General features: G+C 43.2%; 1 protein-coding gene across 2 annotated transcripts in view; it reads right to left on the bottom strand.

The window, feature by feature from the left end:
- Window positions 1–1380: 1380 nt before the first annotated feature.
- The window catches only part of ADARB2 (adenosine deaminase RNA specific B2 (inactive)), a 571117-nt gene continuing 553882 nt past the window's right edge, over window positions 1381–18615 (bottom strand). Inside the window, exons 8-9 of one of the 2 annotated variants that reach the window (XM_051832433.2) lie at window positions 9441–9619; window positions 1381–7506 (exon numbers count right to left, since the gene is read on the bottom strand). In XM_051832433.2, the coding sequence (XP_051688393.1) occupies window positions 7330–7506; window positions 9441–9619 (356 nt within the window). In that variant the 3' untranslated portion in view covers window positions 1381–7329. The remainder of the gene's footprint in view (window positions 7507–9440; window positions 9620–18615) is intronic. The other variant, XM_051832432.2, reaches the window with a different exon arrangement.

The raw sequence follows: 18615 nt of genomic DNA, 5'->3' as shown, positions 1-18615 counted from the left end.
ACACCGCCGGCCGGCTCTCTCGGGGGCTGCACAGGTGTTCCTTCAGATAGATGTTCCTGGTGCATGTTGTCTCTCTCCTCCTTTATAGTCCTCTTCCACCAATCCCAACTCTGCTACCCACACGCCGAGTACGCTGCTCTCCTCCAATCAGGAGCAGGTCCTACAGTTTATTGGTGGAACTGGAGGCAGCTGTGTAGAAGCTGTTTCTCCCTTCTCAGCGCCATATTGTGGGAGAGCAGATGCATAGAATAAGTCTTAATTCCAGTAACTTAGTCTAGTCCGAGTTGCTCCCAGTTGCTCCCCACAAGATACTGTGATGGATGAGAGGGTTCTTTTTTATTTATTTATTTTGAAAGGCAGAGTTATAGAATGAGAGCGATCATCCATCTACTAGTTCACTCCCCAAATGGCTGCAACAGCTGGGGCTGGGCAAGGCTGAAGCCGGCAGCCTGGAATTCCATATAGGTCGCCCACATATGTGTAGGCTCCAAAGAACTTGGACCATTTTCTGCTGTTTTCCCAGGAACTTTGGCAGGGAGCTGGATCAGAAATGGAGCATCTGGAACTTGAACTGGCATCTATATGGGAAGCCAGCATTACAGATTATAGCTTAATCTGCTGAACTACAACACTGGCCCTGAAAATGATACTTTCAAACAAGAAATCTTTTCCGTGATCACTCAAATTATAGCAAACAAGCTATGTATTCAGCATATTTGTAATTTTTCTCTATTTATAGGTTGACAAGTGAAAATGAAACATTCTTTTAACTAAAATATTTATGTCCTCTTATGGGCATACCTGTATCAAATTTAGGCATTACCCTGGAAAAGAGTAAAATGCATTACTGTAAAAATGTTCAACTGAACTCTGGAATGGTCAGTCCATGCAGTTGTGTAGAACCAAGGCTGTGGCTGGCGCCGCGGCTCACTAGGCTAATCCTCCGCCTTGCGGCGCCGGCACACCGGGTTCTAGTCCTGGTCGGGGCACCGGATTCTGTCCCGGTTGCCTCTCTTCCAGGCCAGCTCTCTGCTGTGGCCAGGGAGTGCAGTGGTGGATGGCCCAAGTCCTTGGGCCCTGCACCCCATGGGAGACCAGGAGAAGTACCTGGCTCCTGCCATCGGATCAGCGCGGTACGCAGGCCGCAGCGCGCTCTCCGCAGCGGCCATTGGAGGGTGAACCAACAGCAAAGGAAGACTTTTCTCTCTGTCTCTCTCTCTCACTGTCCACTCTGCCTGTCAAAAAAACAAAACAAAACAAAACAAAACAAACAAACAAAAAAAAAACAACACCACCAAGGCTGTAAAAATCTTTGAGTGTTGTTTTGTTTCTTTGCCTTAGTATACATCTGACTTAGTATCCTACAGGAAAATAGTCAGGGACACCTATACTTCACTTGTGTCAAGTTTCGGTAGAGGACTAAGTTCTTAAATACTTACAATACTTTAACTCTTTCAAAGTGTTGTAACATTGTGCCTTTATTAATTTCTCTTAGCAATCTTGTGAAGTCTTGTTTCCCATACTTGACAGTGAGAAAGCCGAGGTGCAAAGTCATGGATGAAATGATTCATTTAATTTTACATAGTTAATGAGAAGCTGGTTCAAGTCTTGAAGGTAAGTCTTTTCATTCCCAGTCCTGTGATATTTTAGCAAGTTCACTTGCATTAAATCTATAAGAGTAACATCTGGACCAGTGACTTACACTCAGAATCTGCTAATTAATGTAACTATGCTTTAGGGTTGAATATGCCATTTCTTTGGAGTGGGCAGACACTGTATCTTTCACCAAGCCTAAACAGCATAGGATTCCACTAACCTTTGTGCTTTATTTGATGAAAAAAGCCCAACAATCCAGGAAAGAACAATTTTACTTGATATTTTTATTCACTTAACAGAAACATTCACTTATCAGGTATCACTGAAGTGCAATTTACAGAACTTAGGGAAATTAACATATTCAAATTCATATTTTAAGGTTTTAGGTTTTTTTTTTTACAAATATTACAAATGTACATCCATTGGTACAATATTGCCATTCAATCATGCTTTTTATGTACATACTTTCAATTAAGAATTACTATTTATTAAGTTTATTTTGCTTAAAAAATGCTGAAAATTAACTGGGCACTCCTGGGAAATATATTTTCCTTACTGATATATATACTGCAGAGTGATAGAAATTTAGTGCCCATGTGAAAAGAGGCACGAGAATCCAGATAATTTTATCTTCAGTTTTAAAGATCCCTCCAACTTTGATTTTAAAATTATGAGTTGGGAAAGTATGATATCTCTTTTTCCAGAGTTTTCATTTCCCTGTAGAGAAGATATTGTTTGGTCTTAATTTCTACAGATGTGGCTATCAGTGTTCATTTTGGTGGGAGGTCAGGCATAATGGGCATATTCCAGTAATCAAAAACAAACAAAAAAAGACTATGGCAAATCCCTGTGTAAGAAGTGTCACAAGAACACATGGGGTTGGGGCTCTTCCTTAACCCTGAGCATCAGCCTGCTTTATAGGTCAACCTGGGGTGGATACATGCCCATGAGTTCATTCCTTTTGGTAGTACCAGGGAATCCTTTAGGGATGGGGAAGAGCAGACAATAATAAAATAAAAGGAAGGAGAGTGAAAAAAAAGTAAACTAAAGAGGTAGACTATATGGGAGAACAAACAAAGAATGATGACAATGGGTAACCTTCCTCTCTGGTTTCCCAGAATTGAGGGTGGGAGAAACCACTTGAGAATAAAGTCTTGTGCTCCATGCCCATCTACCCTATGGTCCACATCTACTGTATCTTTGTTTCCACGTCCTCATTTCACTATCATCCTTTTATCTGATTCAGAATTTGTGGGAGAAATTGAACAAGAACCACCACCATCACAGCACTCCCAGAAACAGCTGTGCTTCAGCCTTCAATGATGAATCGAGACCATGGACAGCAGCAAGAGAGCCGAATCTTCGCCTTCCCTTCATCCTACTCTGCATTGTCCTGTTCCCACCCATGCCCATCCCATGTTATCCCTCATATGTTATGCCAACTCTTGTGGGTGGGAGACATAACCTAGGCAGTTCTGTGCCAACTAAGAGCTGCTTTGATAGTTCTACATCCTTTTCTGCAACACAGAGGTTTTGATTTTCCACTTCAACCACGAGCTCTACAAAAACTCAAAGCTGGGATCACCTGTCAAAATGTGTAAGACAGTGAGTGGATTTCCTAATGCTGGCTTGGATTATGGACTCTGCAAACTCTATTAGAAACAGATGATAGAGAAACCTGCAAAGGTACCTCAGGGCTTTGCTAAGTGTTAAGTGAGACTTCTGCCAAAATAAGTGGTCCAAGCAATCAAATGATAGTACATAAAAAGAAAGATTTTTTTTTCTAAAATTCCCTTTGGTCTCTATTAGAAAGTGACATTTATTGTATTGTGGGCCAATTAGATTATTTCATTAGAATGGCTTCTTAAAAATTAGTATATCAGCCTACCTAAATTAAAAATGTCTACTATATTTAAGTTTCAAATGTCCTTTACTTTTTAAAACAAGATACTATAGACTCATCTTGAAATTTATAATCTAAAAATAGGATTTCATCAAAATACTCTATTCTATTCTGGGCATTGATATACTATGTATTTACTCTTTATGGCTCTCCAGATGTGGTAAACACTATACCAAGAAAAAAAACCCTCTACATTTAACTTTATTGATAAGAACCACTTCTTGTGAAAAGAAAATTATATAGAAAAAAATATGAGCTATGCATTTATTTGAAAAGTAACTCAGCTTGACGTTTTTGAGGAACAAGACTTATCACAGATCAGTAGTGGCATGATAGATATATACAGATTGAAAGAGAATCACAGGAATAAAAATGAAATGATAGTTATAGACTCACAAATCCTTTTGTTGGCAAAAAGAAAAGCCAAAGAAATCCCAAATTCAATAACTTGATATTATACACTGTTGTGAAACCTTGTGCTGGAGCTGGACAACCACAGCTTGAATGCCTTGGTGACCTTTCCCCTTGGGCTCAGTCTTGTGAAAAGCTCACAAATGATCAGACACCAACTTTTTGATTAAAAACCAGGCAGGGAAACTTAACTTGTTTCTCTCCCTGATAGGAAAGAAGTGAGTGTTTTGGACACAGATAATAATGGTGTTCATTTTATTTGGATTTTATTGGCAGGGCTAAATAGGTATGAAAGGAGAACACAGAAAGTGTGGGAGAAAATGACTTTGAGCCATTGTCTGGTAAGAAACACAGGAGGTATGGGGATGGTAGTTTTGAGGCAAATTCAGATGGACAGAGAGGCAGCTGGTGTAACTTAGATGTTTGGATGTTCCCTTTGTCCTGTCTTCCTTTTCTTTGTCTCAGGTTTATATATATTTTTTAAGGTGACTAGAGGCTATCAAGCACCTATCTGTGTTTTGTTCTACTTACAGATACCTTTGACGAGATCATATATGTAAGCTACTCTCAAGGCTAATTCTGCAGTCAAAAATGCAGGGTGGTCCTAGCCTTATAGCAGTGTTGGGATCTTCCCCTGGACTTTGAACTAAAAGATAAATCCTTGGGCTTCCACTGCTAGTCCTTTTTGTCTGGGCACAGACATGACCTGTCCCTTTCCATGACTGGCCACTTGGGGTCGGCTCAGGCTTCTGCCAGTCCGGAAGAACACACATGTGGCACAATCTGGTCATGGTGTACAGTCCTAATCTGCCTTCCTGTTTGCTTCAGAGAATGGAAGCATCATGTCCTTTTCTTCCCTTCCCTTAAATCCTCTGTATTTTACCCATTCTTAGAAGACTTTATCCCACAACCCCAGCACCCCAGCATGTGGTTTGCTTCCATTGTCTCAACATACTTTCACTGCACAGAGCCCAGGATTATCTGGCTTCTCCTCATTTCTCTCTCCATTTTGCTATCACTTGGACAGATTACCCATCCCCCCCAACCCAAGAAGAGCTCCTGATTCTCAGACTCTCATTTGCTATAAACTCTTATTTTTTTTTTTTTTATCAAACTTCTCTGCAGAGTCTTCATTGATCCTCTCAAGGAGTCTCCTGTCTACTTTATTTGATGAATCCCTATGCTAAGGCTAAAAGATGGAATGGAGTTAATATGTGGATTTTTTCAGAAGAATTCTTACATTTTTGGAAAGTTTGGTTGTTTCTGGAGAAGCAGTGCCTCAGACAAAATGAATCATGACCATATAGCTGCAGCTTAGGCACTGTGAGAGTATTCTCAACTGGGGATGTAAGTACTTTCCAGGTTTCTTGAATCAGATCACCTAGGTGGTACCCACTGAATCTGTTTGCAGGACCACCTCTGAAATCTTCCCATAATGGTTAAGACGGCTGCTGTGAATGTCAATCTCCTCACGGTGAGAAGAACACCATTTGGAACACATTCACATACTCATAAAGCATATTCATGTTTCTTCAAGCTCAGAATGTTAGTAACTAGAGGTTCTGATCCTAGACTTTGACCAGGAATCAGCTGTGCTTCCACACTTTAGAAAAAGGGGGTCAAGATATCTAATGACTGAGAGAGAGTTTTGATTCTCTAAGATATGTCCCAGTGATACATCAAGTTATTAGAAATTAATATAAACTGGTCATATTATCTTGGCTTTCACACTGATTTCCTCAATGTTTATGGAAGATTAGTATGAGTCATCTATTTGCAAAAACATTTTCATGTCTTTTAAAACTTTGTCTTGAAGAAGTTGTCTACTACAGTATCCACTTTCTTTTCTAAAAGAACTTGAGTGATAAATTTGAACTTATATTAAATCCCAGGAAAAGTTTCTATTTTCATACTAATAGCTCTACTTCTTATTATCTTGTAACAAATAGCTACAACTCAGTTTGTTTCGTTTCTGCCTCATTGTTATGATACCTGAACTTTATACTTAAATATATACAGCATGGTGTTATGCTTGCATTTCTTGGGGGGGTGGTGGTCAAGTTGGAACTCTAAATAGGAAGCTTATACTCCAGAGGTGGCTACTTCTGCGTTTTGTTATTTGGCCTAATGAATTTCAGATAGGGCTGTTTTAATTAAAGAAATTATAGACCTGCTAATTCACATCATGAATGTTAGAAATGCATTCTCAGTGGTAGAATAATTCAAGGAACATGGTAGGGAAGTGCCTCATCCTTGCCTGAATCCAGCACCCCTCTTAGGAAGATGTTGAGGAAATGGTTCTAAGTCCAGCTGTAATCTTTGATGCCTGCTGACAGAATCCTGCTTCTCGCATTTTGGCAGCTACTTTATTTATTTTTTTTTTTTCTTTCTTTCCTTTTTTTCGTCAATAAGACGGTGATTGGAGAACCTAGAAGAAAAGAAATCTGGCCTCAAGGCTAAAATCAAAGTGGTTTTTGAAAACTTTTTGTGTGTTTGGTGTCTAATACAATTCAAGTTAAAAATTCAGAATTTGGTGTGAGACTCAGTTTTGTTATTATCTGATCAGGAGGTTGTTGGGCAGTAGCTAACCCTTACACAGTCAGACTGCAATGGCTATCCTTTTCTGTCTAAAGAAACTAAGAGTTGTGATTGGCTGAATAGACCTGGGGCATTCAGCAGCGTCCAGTTAGCAGGATGTTTAGAAATGGTCTCCTTACATCACAGATCTTAACTCATTGGTGCCTTGGGTAACTGCCCCTTTGCTTTGCAAGGATGGTTTTCATTTCTCTGATCCTATTCTACATGTTTAACATTGTGCATCTCAAGTCCTTTTGGAAAGGAGATGGAGTAAGAAACCAAAATGAATAATGAAAATAATAGAACGTTGTTGTTGGATTCTTTTTTTTTTCTTTTTTTCTTTTCTTGTGGCAAGGGAGGTGGGGAGGAGGGACGGTTCCATGGCTTTTCTCTTCACGTGTGGCTTATCTTGAAGTGTAACATTTACTGTGCTAGGGAGACCCGAACACATCTGTGGGGAGGTGCATGGCAGGGGAAGGAATACAGGGGAATGGTGCCTGAGGCTTATTTCTAATTGGCGACGCTTCAGTACAACTTGTCAAGGCTGCAGCCAGCACCCCTCCCCCCTGACACACCTTGCCTGTATAGAAGCTCTCCCTTTGACGCCACCAAGAAGACACAGAGCTAACACAACGGCACTTGTACCTGTAGGTGTAGTGGACAGGGTTCTTGGGGTGAGCAACCCAAATTCAAGTCTAGTTGCTCATCCAAACTTCAAACACTTGTGTGTGTCCAGAACACTGCAGGAAAACAAACGCAGGGGACCCATGGACACACCATGATGCTCCACGCGCACAGCCTCGTCCTCTCTGGATGTTTCAATAGCAAAGGAGTCTGGTGACTTAGAGAGTTAGTAGAAACTGATCTTGCTCCGGTGGTTTCCTGACCCAGGTGCCGAGCCCTGCTTTCTGAAAAGCCTTAAACATCTGCTGCTTAACAGACTGGTAGGTGTGCGCCCCCAGCTTGGCCTCACAGTACATGGATGGCGTGTCTCCGTGCCTTGGTATCCGTGTGCTAAGCTGTGGACAGCAAAGAGAAAAAGCAAATCAAACTACAAGCAGAAATAGGAACCTCCGCCAGATGAGTTTTGCAAGCAAAACGTCACTCTTGGTCTCAACCTTTTGCTTTTCTTTCTCTTTTCCTTTAGAACAAAGAAACAACACAATAAAGAACAACTGTGGTATTAACTCCTGCCTTCCATGAGGCCATTCTATGGAAAACCCAGTAACAGAGCAGGCTTTGCTTCATCGCAAGTGTCAATGATTAATGAACAAAATTAATATATACCTTGCCTGCTATTAAAAACATAATCACCAGCTGTACTTTTCTTTCTGGAGGAGGAATACGGGCTCCAAATGGGATAGGGATGCCAGGAACATTGGGGCAACTGAAGCAGCTCATGGCAGACAGGAAAGAGGAAGGGGTTTGGCTGATGTTGCTCGCCACTCAGAACAATACAACTAAGACGCTTTCTCTGCCAGGTTTCTGAGTGTATCAGGCAAAGCTTTGAAAGACAGCAAAAAGCAGGGATCAAACACGGTTCCAATTACACCCACAGTAGAGGAGGTCATGGAGGCTGCAGAAGAGAGGATGGCAAGGCTCCTGGGTTGGGGGAGCTCCCTACCCCATCCCAGGGGGAGTCCACAGATCAGCCCACTCATTGGCAATGTCCCCTTGGGCAGATATGAAAAAAGAGACCCTTTGTTTAACAAGGGAAGGCTGATGCCTCTCTGCCCTCCCAAAGTCTTCAGAGGTGAAACATGGGAAAGCGCCTAGAGCAGGCAGGATGGAGGCCGCCTGGCTTTGGACCTGTGCACACACGTATTGACTTGTGGCAAAGGCAGAACTTGCCACCAAGCTCCGAGCTAAACATGCAATATTCAGCACCATTTTAGTTGACAAAAATGTTTATTTTAAGCATCAGTATGTCCCTCCTGTTCTACTGGTTGATAAATCAGCCATAGCATTGTTATTCCTACTTGGAATCATTACTTGGATAAAAATTTTAACAACTCATTTTTTATTTGCTGACTTGCTTTTTTTAAAAAATGTTTTTGTTATAATCTTCTATGCTTTGGAAACACATTGTTTAAAATACAGAAATTTTGGTTTAAAATACAGAAATTCTGTGATTATCCCTGTTTATGGAGGAGAGAACAGCCTCTGAATGGTTGAAGTAGAGAAATACAAAGGCATCAGGATTGGGGAGAGAGCCTAATCTGAATGTTTACTACCTTTGCAATTTGAGGAAAATTTGCTAACTTTCCTGAGCATCAGATTTCTTGTATCTAAACTGGGGATAATGCCAACTTCAAAGTTTCTGTGGGAGCCACTGTTGTGGTGCAGTAGATTAAGTTGCTGCTTTCAATGCCCACACCCCATATTGGAGTGCCAATTCGGGTCCTGCCTGCTTTCCTTCCATCCTGCTTTCTGTTAGTGTGCCTGGGAAAGCAGTGGAGGATACCCTGCCACTTACATGGGAGACCCAGATGGTCTCTGGGCTGCTGGCTTTGGGTATTTGGGCAGTAAACCAGTAGATGGAAGATTCTCCCCCCCCCCCTCTCTCCCTCTCTCTCTGTCACTCTGCCTTTCAAATAAATAAAAAAAATTTCCATGAACTTTTCTTATGATACCCTATGTGAGGGGGTCAGTGCAGCGCTTGCCACATTAGCTGTTCAGCAATAAGTTCCCTTCCACTTGGCTTCCTAGGACTAAGCTTCCCAGACTGCAGTGCGGTCTGGGGATCCGGTTTGGGCAGTACAGTCTTAAATCTATGGGGAAAATGCCATTGGCCTGGATACATGGGAAAAGGAAACACAATGGGAGCTGGTTTTTGCGTTCTGTATCACTCTCACTTCAGACCCAAAGCTGGCTCACTCCTGTGATCTTGCTCCGAGTGTGAGCCCCAGTCTCTTGCAGCCAGCCTCTCCCAGCAAGGACAGATGCAACCTACCCTACCATACAGCCGTGCCCACCGGGCAGAGAACACGTGCTTGCAGAGCCTGGAGGAGCCCCCGCAGCTCCTCTTCCCTGTGGTGGCATTAATAATCTCCACGTCCGCATTGCCCACGACCCAGTTCACGCTGAAGTGGGGAGACTTTCCTGGCTGCCGTGCCTCGGCATTACTCACTCCTGTCAAGAGAGAAATAGGAAGCAGCCAAGCATGAATATTCCTGGCCCCAAACAGGGCTCTCATGAGAGCAGATAATGGGAAATAAAATCTGCGTTTGAGTTGATGTGAGATAGTCACACACACATCACCCTGCTTTCCATCTTTAAAACTTGGTCAGTTCACCTGGAGGTCACCATTGTACCTGTAGGAGTGGAGGTTGAGAATCAAGTTCAAACCCTGATGACGGCTTCATGCTGCAAGTCATTGCTGGTACCTGTTTTTCTTAACCTTTTAATTTAGAGGATCTTATGAGCAGTCTTGTAGTAATAAAGCTCTGTGGAGATTTTTCCCCCTTTCTATGAATATTTGTTGAGTGAATGAACAAGCAAAGCCATGTAAAAACAATCCAGGAATGTGTGTTTATTGGGCACCCACTGTACCCCAGCCTTGTTCAAGGCATAACACCAGACATGGTAAACACCAGAGACCGCTTAGGTTTATAGTTTGGTTGATGAGGAAAAAACTAATCAAGAAAAATGTAAGAGTTTGGGATAATTAATTAATCAAGCAATGTGATGCAGAAACAACACTGGCTACAAAATTTCTGAGACTTGCTGTGAAAGGAAAATGTGGGTCCCTTTGTTTGAAAATTAAGAATTTCACAGTGAGTGAGCATGGATCATTCTAGGCTGCACACTTCCTGTGGGACTGGGTATGTCACACACCCAGGGAGCTGGTTCTGTCCAGAAAACTCGGAGAGTCCTACTTTCAAAGTGGCTCTCTCCTTGCACACTCTGACTTTTTGTTGGGGTCCACACCATCCTTACACCCATAGATTTCCACAGCAGAGCAGAGGGAGAAAAGCAGGGTGTTCCTGCTCTGTGGCAGCATTTGCTTCGCAGCCTGGGACTTGGCTGTACTCTCTAGCTCCTGATGGGCCTCGGTTCCTGCCCAGTCATCTCACAAGATTCCTCACTGTGATCAGAACTTCCTACAGAGGCTGGTGCATAGCAGGTAAAGCCGGCATCCCATATGGGCGCTGGTTCAAATCCCGGCTGCTCCACTTGTGATCCAGCTCTCTACTATGGCCTGGGAAAGCAGTAGAAGAAGGGCACAAGTCCTTGGGGGAAAACCTGGGCATCACAGTTGTAACCAGTGTGTGGGCAGTGGCAAGTTTCATGTCCCAGTCTCTGTTCAGTCACATGGTCCAGCCACAAAAGTAAGTAGACAAACAACTGTGTCCTGTTTGTTCATGTCAGTGATATTGTGGATATTCACTTTATAGGCCAGAAGCCCTTGTCCGGGGCTCCCTGCTCCTGGAATCTCCCCCTGCTGCAGCTCCCACAAAGCCTCTGCAGGACACTTTCCACCAACCCAACCCAAGTGCACTGCATTTAGGCCACTGGAGTGGCAGGTGTGTGATGACAGCAACGCATCAGGCACTGCTGGTAGAGAAGCTCAGGTGTTGAACGTAAAGAACTGGCTGGCTGAGCACAGTGCGAGCTCTTGGGCCCAGCAGACTCCCTGAAGGGAGCCACTCATGCATGGAGTGGAACCACAGCACAGAATACTCTCGGTAGCAGCCCTCAGCAGAGTTCACAGGAAGATCTACTTGACTGTGGATTGCAGAGTCCCAAACCCCAGGATGTCCCCAGAGTCCCCAACTTCATTAGGGATCCAGGGTGCATCACCCTCTTGGACAGAGTGCATCACCCTCTGCCTCCTACCCAGTCTGGTGCCCCAGACTGAAAATCACCCTGTGACCTTCCTCTGGTCGTGGACGCGCAATGTCAGGTGCCCAGGCTAATTCCATTCCTATCAGCTCTTTCTTTTTCCTAGAAGTGATTCACCATGGCAGCTGCCCACCCCCCAGAACTGCACAGGGGGTACAATCTGGCCCTTTGGCAGCATGGGCTGTCCTACTGGGCAGCGACTGCCCTGGCAGGAGGAGGCAGCTGCCAAGGTCAAGGATGACTGGGTACGAAGAGAGGCAGTCACTGCTCCAGATCTATGTGCAGCCAGGCTCCAGGGAGACAGCCTCTCCCTCCCCCACCTTCCCTCTCCCCCTCCCTCTGTCCCTGCCCCTTCAGTCTTCATAATAATGGACACTGACCTCTGAGGCACAGAGCTGGGTCTTCTCGCCACCTTTCCACTCTGAGCTCAGTGGAAAGTCTTGGAGTATCTGATGTCCCCATGAGACCTCCCCGTTCCTTCAGGATACCCGACCTCCCTCTCTCTCCCCCCATTTCTTTGCTCTGGGAAGTTTAGCTGCTTTGCTGCTGTTGGCTGTCAGCACAGACACCTGCTTTGGAGAGGTCTCAGCTGCAGCCTGGCTGGGCTCCTCTCCCAGGACTCCTTGCAAACCTGGCCAACTTCAGCGGGGCCCAGACAATGCTGGGAAGGCAGCCATGAGGATGCTTGTGTCAACCCAGCACTGCTCTGCTCCGCAGGTAGGGATGCAGGGGAATACAAAACTGGGGGGGTACAGCACGGGGAAGGTGCAGGCTGATGGGCCGAAGGGATCTGAGCTGCAAACGGGCAGCTTCTCCCACCCCAGTGCTCTGGTACTACCTTTTCTTTAGCCTTGGTCCCAACTTGTTGGCACGTGGGGAGGGTAGGGGAAATAGCTGCTTTGTAAACAAGACTTCAGCTAACGTGATGCATGCATGATCTAATTACAAAACCACTCACTTCTCACTACAGTACCATTGTAAGCTAATTTAAGTATGAAGTGAGGTTGCAAGGCCCCTACAGTCTCCAATACCATTGAGTTTATCCCTGACTGCAGAGGTGGAAAGTGTGAACAGCCTCTTCATGTGACTTAGGAGTCAAGAGACCCGAGTTTCAGATCATCTTGGTTCCTGCTTCATACTGGGATCTCGGCACCGGCCATTCTTTTCCTTATTTTGTTCTCTGACAGTGGTAAAACTTCTCCACTTCACAAGGCAATGTGAAGATTGAGCAAGACGCATAAGAGCACTTTTAAAGCATCAAGTGTCAGGGTTATTGTTATTTTCATCGGAAGGAAGATTTGAAGGTCACCTCAGCTTGTTTAGTGCTCTCCAAGTCATACAGATCAAGAGAGCTCCCAGTCAGCCTGCAGAAAATGCTTCCAGTTTAGTTATAAATCTTTTATTTCAATTATATATCTGCTTAACATTTGCATTTAATACCTCTGCCAGAAATGTTATTGTCTACATGTACTTTGAGCTCCTACTGTAAGAATAATTTCTTTTCTGTCTTTTGCAAGCAGGGATAAAACTTCCCAAAGCAACACAGAAGGATGGCAGTCTTTTTCTTTTCTCTTGAAAAATGAATCAGCTGCATAGAGGTAGTTCTTGGGATGTCTACTAACAATTCAAGCCAGTAGCACATTTTTGACATCCCTGTAACTGATGGCTGGTATACTGATTATACCCAAGGAGATGGAATGACTCTGGCAGACTTACTTGAGACTAATAGTAAATTTACCAATGTACAATGCAGCATGGAATTTCTTCACGGAGCCCTGGCGTGAGTCTAAGCACCGTGCTCTCTTTCTGTGGGATAAATCCCACAAGGATGGACAACGTGTAGTCAGGAGCAATTGAAAACTTTCAGAGAATATGCTATTACCTCTGATTGCTATGGTGGAGTGGGGAATGTTTGTTTCATTATTCTAATGGTAACCTGCCCTGGGCTACCTCTTTTCATGTCAGGCTTCTGTACTCCCAGGAGTGTCAACGCTCTGAGGAAGGCCCTTGTTCCCTATTTGTCATGAACAGGCCAACCAGGCTCACTTGCACTTGCTTTCCACGTTCCCTTCTTGGGTTTCAGGGTGATTGTGTTCTTTTCCCCCTTGTGCCTAGAATTCCTTGAACTGAGATGATCTAAAGATCTACTTGCATGGTGGGTTAGGTTACTTCCAGATTCTTCCTTTTTTTTTTTAAAAAAAAAAAAGTCTTGGTAATTTATTTATGTTTGGGAGACACTTGGTTTCTAAGGAACTTCTTTACGTATGTGAATGGTCTCACTAATTAGGCATTGATTTTATAATTTTAAATCAACTTCCTAGGTGCTGTTTTGACATCCTTGTGTACAGACATAAGTAAAGAATCTTCCAGAAAGTTCTTTAAAACACTCATTTATTCACTCCAACTGTACTGATTATCTCCCCAGCCATGGAGGATTGGACTTCTGAAAATGTTTAAAGAATATTAGGGCTACACTGCTTAACTCAGTGCTACATCACACCATGAATGATAGTTTGGGTGGGGCTGGATAAGTTGAACAGGCCTGCAACGACTGCATGTGTTTCATTTTTTTCTCTCTGTGGTCAGGAGCTATGACAATGAAAGAAGGGCATAAATTCTTGGGGACATTCTTCCTGAAGTGAACATCAAATTATTTAAGATTAAAAAGTCACAATAAATTGAAAGTATGTTATTGTAAAAATTAAAAGAAAAAGAGGAAAAGGAGGGAGGTTGGATGTGAGGGGTAGATGGAGTGTAAGAGGTGTGGAATATCATTGTGCTCTTAAAACTCATGTATGAAATACATGAAATTTGTTACCTTTGTATAAATAAAAAATAAGAAAAAGAAGTAAAAAAAAAAGCAAAAACAAAGAGTCCCTGAAACTGGGGATATGTTGTAAAGGAGTTGTTTCATTTTGTGGATTAATATAGTCAAAAATGTGTAAGAGTGAAACTGACATCTATGTTCTGACTGTTGTTTTCAGCCCTGTCTATATTCCTGTGGAACAGTGATCTTTCTACTTTTTACTTGTTAAAAATTATGGTTAGTGGTGCATTAAGTCTGTGATTATAAGATAAATTGAAATTATGTTAATGCAAAATTAAAGGAAAAAAGAAGGAAGGAGGGGAGTTGGAGGGAGAGGGGGTGAAGGGAAGTACAGTTCTTTTCTTAGAATTGTATCTGGGGCTAATGCTGTGGCATAGCGGGTAAAGCCGCTTCCTGCAGTGCTGGCATCCCATATGGGTGCTGGTTCGAGACCTGGCTGCTCCACTTCCGATCCAGCTCTCTGCTATGGCCTGGAAAAGCAGTAGAGATGGCCCAAACGCTTGGGCCCCTGCACCCACATGGGAGACCTGGAGGAAGCTCCTGGCTTCTGGCTTTGGATTGGCACAGCTCTGGCTGTTGTGGCCAACTGGGGAGTGAACCAGCAGATGGAAGACCTCTCTCTCTTTCTCCCTCTGCCTCTCCTTCTCTCTCTAACTCTGGCTTTCAAATAAATAAATATTTTAAAAAATGTATCTATGAAATACATGAACTCTGTCCTCTTTATATTAATAAAAATTAAGAAAATATAAAAAAGTCATAAGGACACAATGAACAACAGTCACAGGTGTAACCCTACCAAAATCTATTCCCATGAGGTTCTTCCAAAGAGTCCATTAGCACATATCTAGTAATCCAGTAGTCTCAGAAAAGTATTACCTCCTTTCCCCAGCTCATAACATTAAATGTCTCCTGGAGATTATCCTCATTTGGTGCAAGATGCCAATGCATCAGAATATGACCGTTGACATGGGCTCAAGTCCTCATGTCTGAACCCAGAGGACGGGAGCATTGTGCCAAGCATGCTCCAAGAAGAGAAGAACGTCCTAGGAGAAGTTCCTATGCAGAAACTTTGTTTCTCCTGTTTCTCATTGTACAGACCACCTTAACCAAGGATTCTGTGAGCTTGCTCTTTGGCATCCAGAAAGTAAAATCACAATCAAATAGCCTAGGATGAACTCTGGGGGACTTTTGCTTTTAGTTCATGGCAAAACAAGAACAACATTATGTGTTTTAATGTAGAGAAAATTCTACTTGCATAATGTAGCACTGGATTCAATTTCTGTGGCTGCAGTCACACATGGCTATGAACTTCAAGGCTTAAAACAACAGAGCTGTATCCCCTCACAGTTCTAGAGGCTGGAAGTCTGCAATCAAGGCACCAGCAGGGCAGAGTCATCTCTGGAGGTTCCAAAGGTAGGGGAATTCCATTGTGCTTCTGCTGCTTCCAGTGACCCTAAGCATTCCTTGGCTTGTGGTTGTATCACCCCAATGCAGCCTTCTCTGCATGTGTCATGAGGAATTCCTCTTATAAGTATGTTTTTGTTATGAGGACAGGGGTAACCACACATAGGGTCTACTAAGACCATCCACACTGTCTGCTCATCTCATGAACCTTCGTTTAATCACATGTGCAAGAATCTTTCTTTTCACACCTGGTAGTTACAGGTTGCAGGGATTAGAATTTCATATCTTTGGGGACCACTATTCAGACTTATCCAAGTAGTAATTTTGAAGGAGGATTCCTTCTGGTGAAACAATCCTACCCTTTGGACACCACTTTTGGGCAGAATGATGGATTTGCAGGTGAGAGAGCTCACATGGCTGCTTCTCAGCCACGTCTGTTTTCCCTTCCATCACACCACAAGAAAGGCAGGTGGGGCTGGCGCCGCGGCTCACTAGGCTAATCCTCCGCCTTGCAGCGCCGGCACACCGGGTTCTAGTCCCGGTCGGGGCACCGGGTTCTGTCCTGGTTGCCTCTCTTCCAGGCCAGCTCTCTGCTGTGGCCAGGGAGTGCAGTGGAGGATGGCCCAAGTGCTTGGGCCCTGCACCCCATGGAGACCAGGAGAAGCACCTGGCTCCTGCCATCAGATCAGCGCGATGCGCCGGCTGCAGCGCGCTGGCCGTGGTGGCCATTGGAGGGTGAACCAATGGCAAAGGAAGACCTTTCTCTCTGTCTCTCACTGTCTACTCTGCCTGTCAAAAAAAAAAAAAAAAAAAAAAAAAAAAAAGAAAGGCAGGTGGCCCGGCCCACCCTGCAGCACAGCTACCAGGGAGAAAGTTCTCACGCCGATGGGCTGCTTTTGCAGGGAACACCATCACACATGCTCCTGTGTGAGTGAGGTTGGCGTCATCAGGTAGGATCTTGAAATCATAAAAAGAATGTCCAAGAAGGGTGAGGAAAAAAAAACTCTTGAAAAATTGTGTAACTTGGAGAAGAACAGCCTCTAATATCATTTTTTAATAGCTATTTCCAAACAGTCTTGTGACATCTTTACCTAAATAGTTTCTGAATCAGAGTAATCTCTAATGGAAACGAGGCTAACAAAAGCTTGTTAAGCCTGGTATATAACATATAGATGTGTTTGGTGTTTACTAATTTGTAGATATACCACATATTCATCTTTCATGAAAATGTTGAGAGAGGCATTTTCTTTAAAAATAGATCTTTATGAGAACAAGCTGGTCTCTGTCAGTCCATGGCACAAACATTTTGCTGAGTTCACAGGTCTAGAGGGATGGGCTTGATGAGATGGGATGATCTTTTATTTAACTGCCAAAGCTGTGCTAACAGGGTGGGCTCTGGAAACAGACCAAGGCCAGATATCACTTCTATGATGTACAGGAAGTGTGACCTCTGATAAATTAACTAACCTGCCACTGCTCCCTGCTGTCACTCCACTAACTTGATTACTACTAGTGTCAGTACAACCACTACGACTGTTACTACTATCATTATTTAAGAGCAGTGAGTGAACCCACAATGCTTCCATGAAAATGAGTTTTATTATGGTTCGTATAGCTACATAAAGATGCCTTACTTTCAGAAAATCCTTCTTTGCCTTTAAAAAAAGACATTATATAAGTGAGATGTTACAACATGTCTTTAAATAGCAGACGAGCCTACTATATTTGAAATGGAATTCACTTTCCCCAAATTAAATTTACACAAGACATTTCAGGGATATAATTTTTACATGAAGTGAGGCAAGTCTGTAAGACAGGGTAGCATTATGTTTAATTTTGCAAAATGAATGAAGCAGCATGCTTCCAGGCATGCCCAGAATCATAAAGTTGCAGGAATAGAAGGGATCTCTTGAGTTTTATATGCAGCCAAGTATCCCCTGGGATCAATTTATCCCCTCCTTCCTCTCCCAAATACACACACACATAAACAGCCACACAGAAGTGGAGCTAGTAGATTTAATGTGTGAGTGAGTGTATGGATTTGGGATAACTAACTACTAAGGCTGTATTAATGTCATTTTATTCATTATCATTAACATGAACATCATTATAATTGCCAGTACTTTTATAGGTACTGTTGTGTTTTAACAGTGCATATTCAATGGCCAATACGTGAAATGTACTTGGAATCTTGAGGTAGTGCATGAGAACTGAGGTGGATAACTGGCTCTTTGGCAGTGAGATCATCAATACACACGTGTGCACACAGACGCACACACACAGACACAGTATGACAACTTTCCCTTTTACCTCCCTTCATTTGACTAGTTTGATAAAGTGATGGCTAAAGTGGTGGAGGTAAGTGTTTGAAGGGTGTGGGCCACAGGCCATCATGATGGCTACCCCATCTAAGAATGCTCTGTGTGAGAAATCTGCTGTTGGTAGCAGCCATGTCACCAGGGCAGTGGGGCCTCAGCCTCTTCTCTTAGTAAGAGAGTTCATGCCTCCACTGATTTTTGGGGACTTTGTACCTTGTCTGTGGCTTGTATTTCACATAGTCTGAAATGCACAGGTTCATAGGATGTTTTAAAAGATGGGAGATTTCCGTGGCAGGAGGAAATATTTGCATTTTCATTTATTAATCTGATAATGATATGATCCTTAACTTCTGTAAGGATTATCATTATTTTAAAAGATGTAGAACAAAAGGACCCTGGCAGAAAATATATATATTTTACTGGTACAGTCTCCAGGATGGTGAAAAGCCAAGTTCTAAACTGAATGAAAAATATGGATGGTTTTTATTGTTCTTTACACTGCATTACCCATTTTTTTTTTTTTTTTTTTTTGCGAGGTAAAGAGGTAGAGACAAAGAAATAGTCACTTTCACTAGTTATTTCACTAACAGCCCACAATAGCTGGTGGGGTGAAGACGAAGCCAGGAACTAGGAATTCAATCCAGGTCTCTCACATGGGTGGCCAGGACCCAACCACCTGTATCCTCACTAATGCCGCCCAGGGTGTGCAATAACTGGAAGCTGTGAATTGACAG

This window comes from Oryctolagus cuniculus, chromosome 13, assembly GCF_964237555.1.
Source record: "Oryctolagus cuniculus chromosome 13, mOryCun1.1, whole genome shotgun sequence".
NCBI classification, from domain to species: Eukaryota; Metazoa; Chordata; class Mammalia; order Lagomorpha; family Leporidae; genus Oryctolagus; species Oryctolagus cuniculus.
The sequence above is the reverse complement of the archived record's forward strand: the minus strand, read 5'-3'. Positions and strand labels throughout refer to the sequence as shown.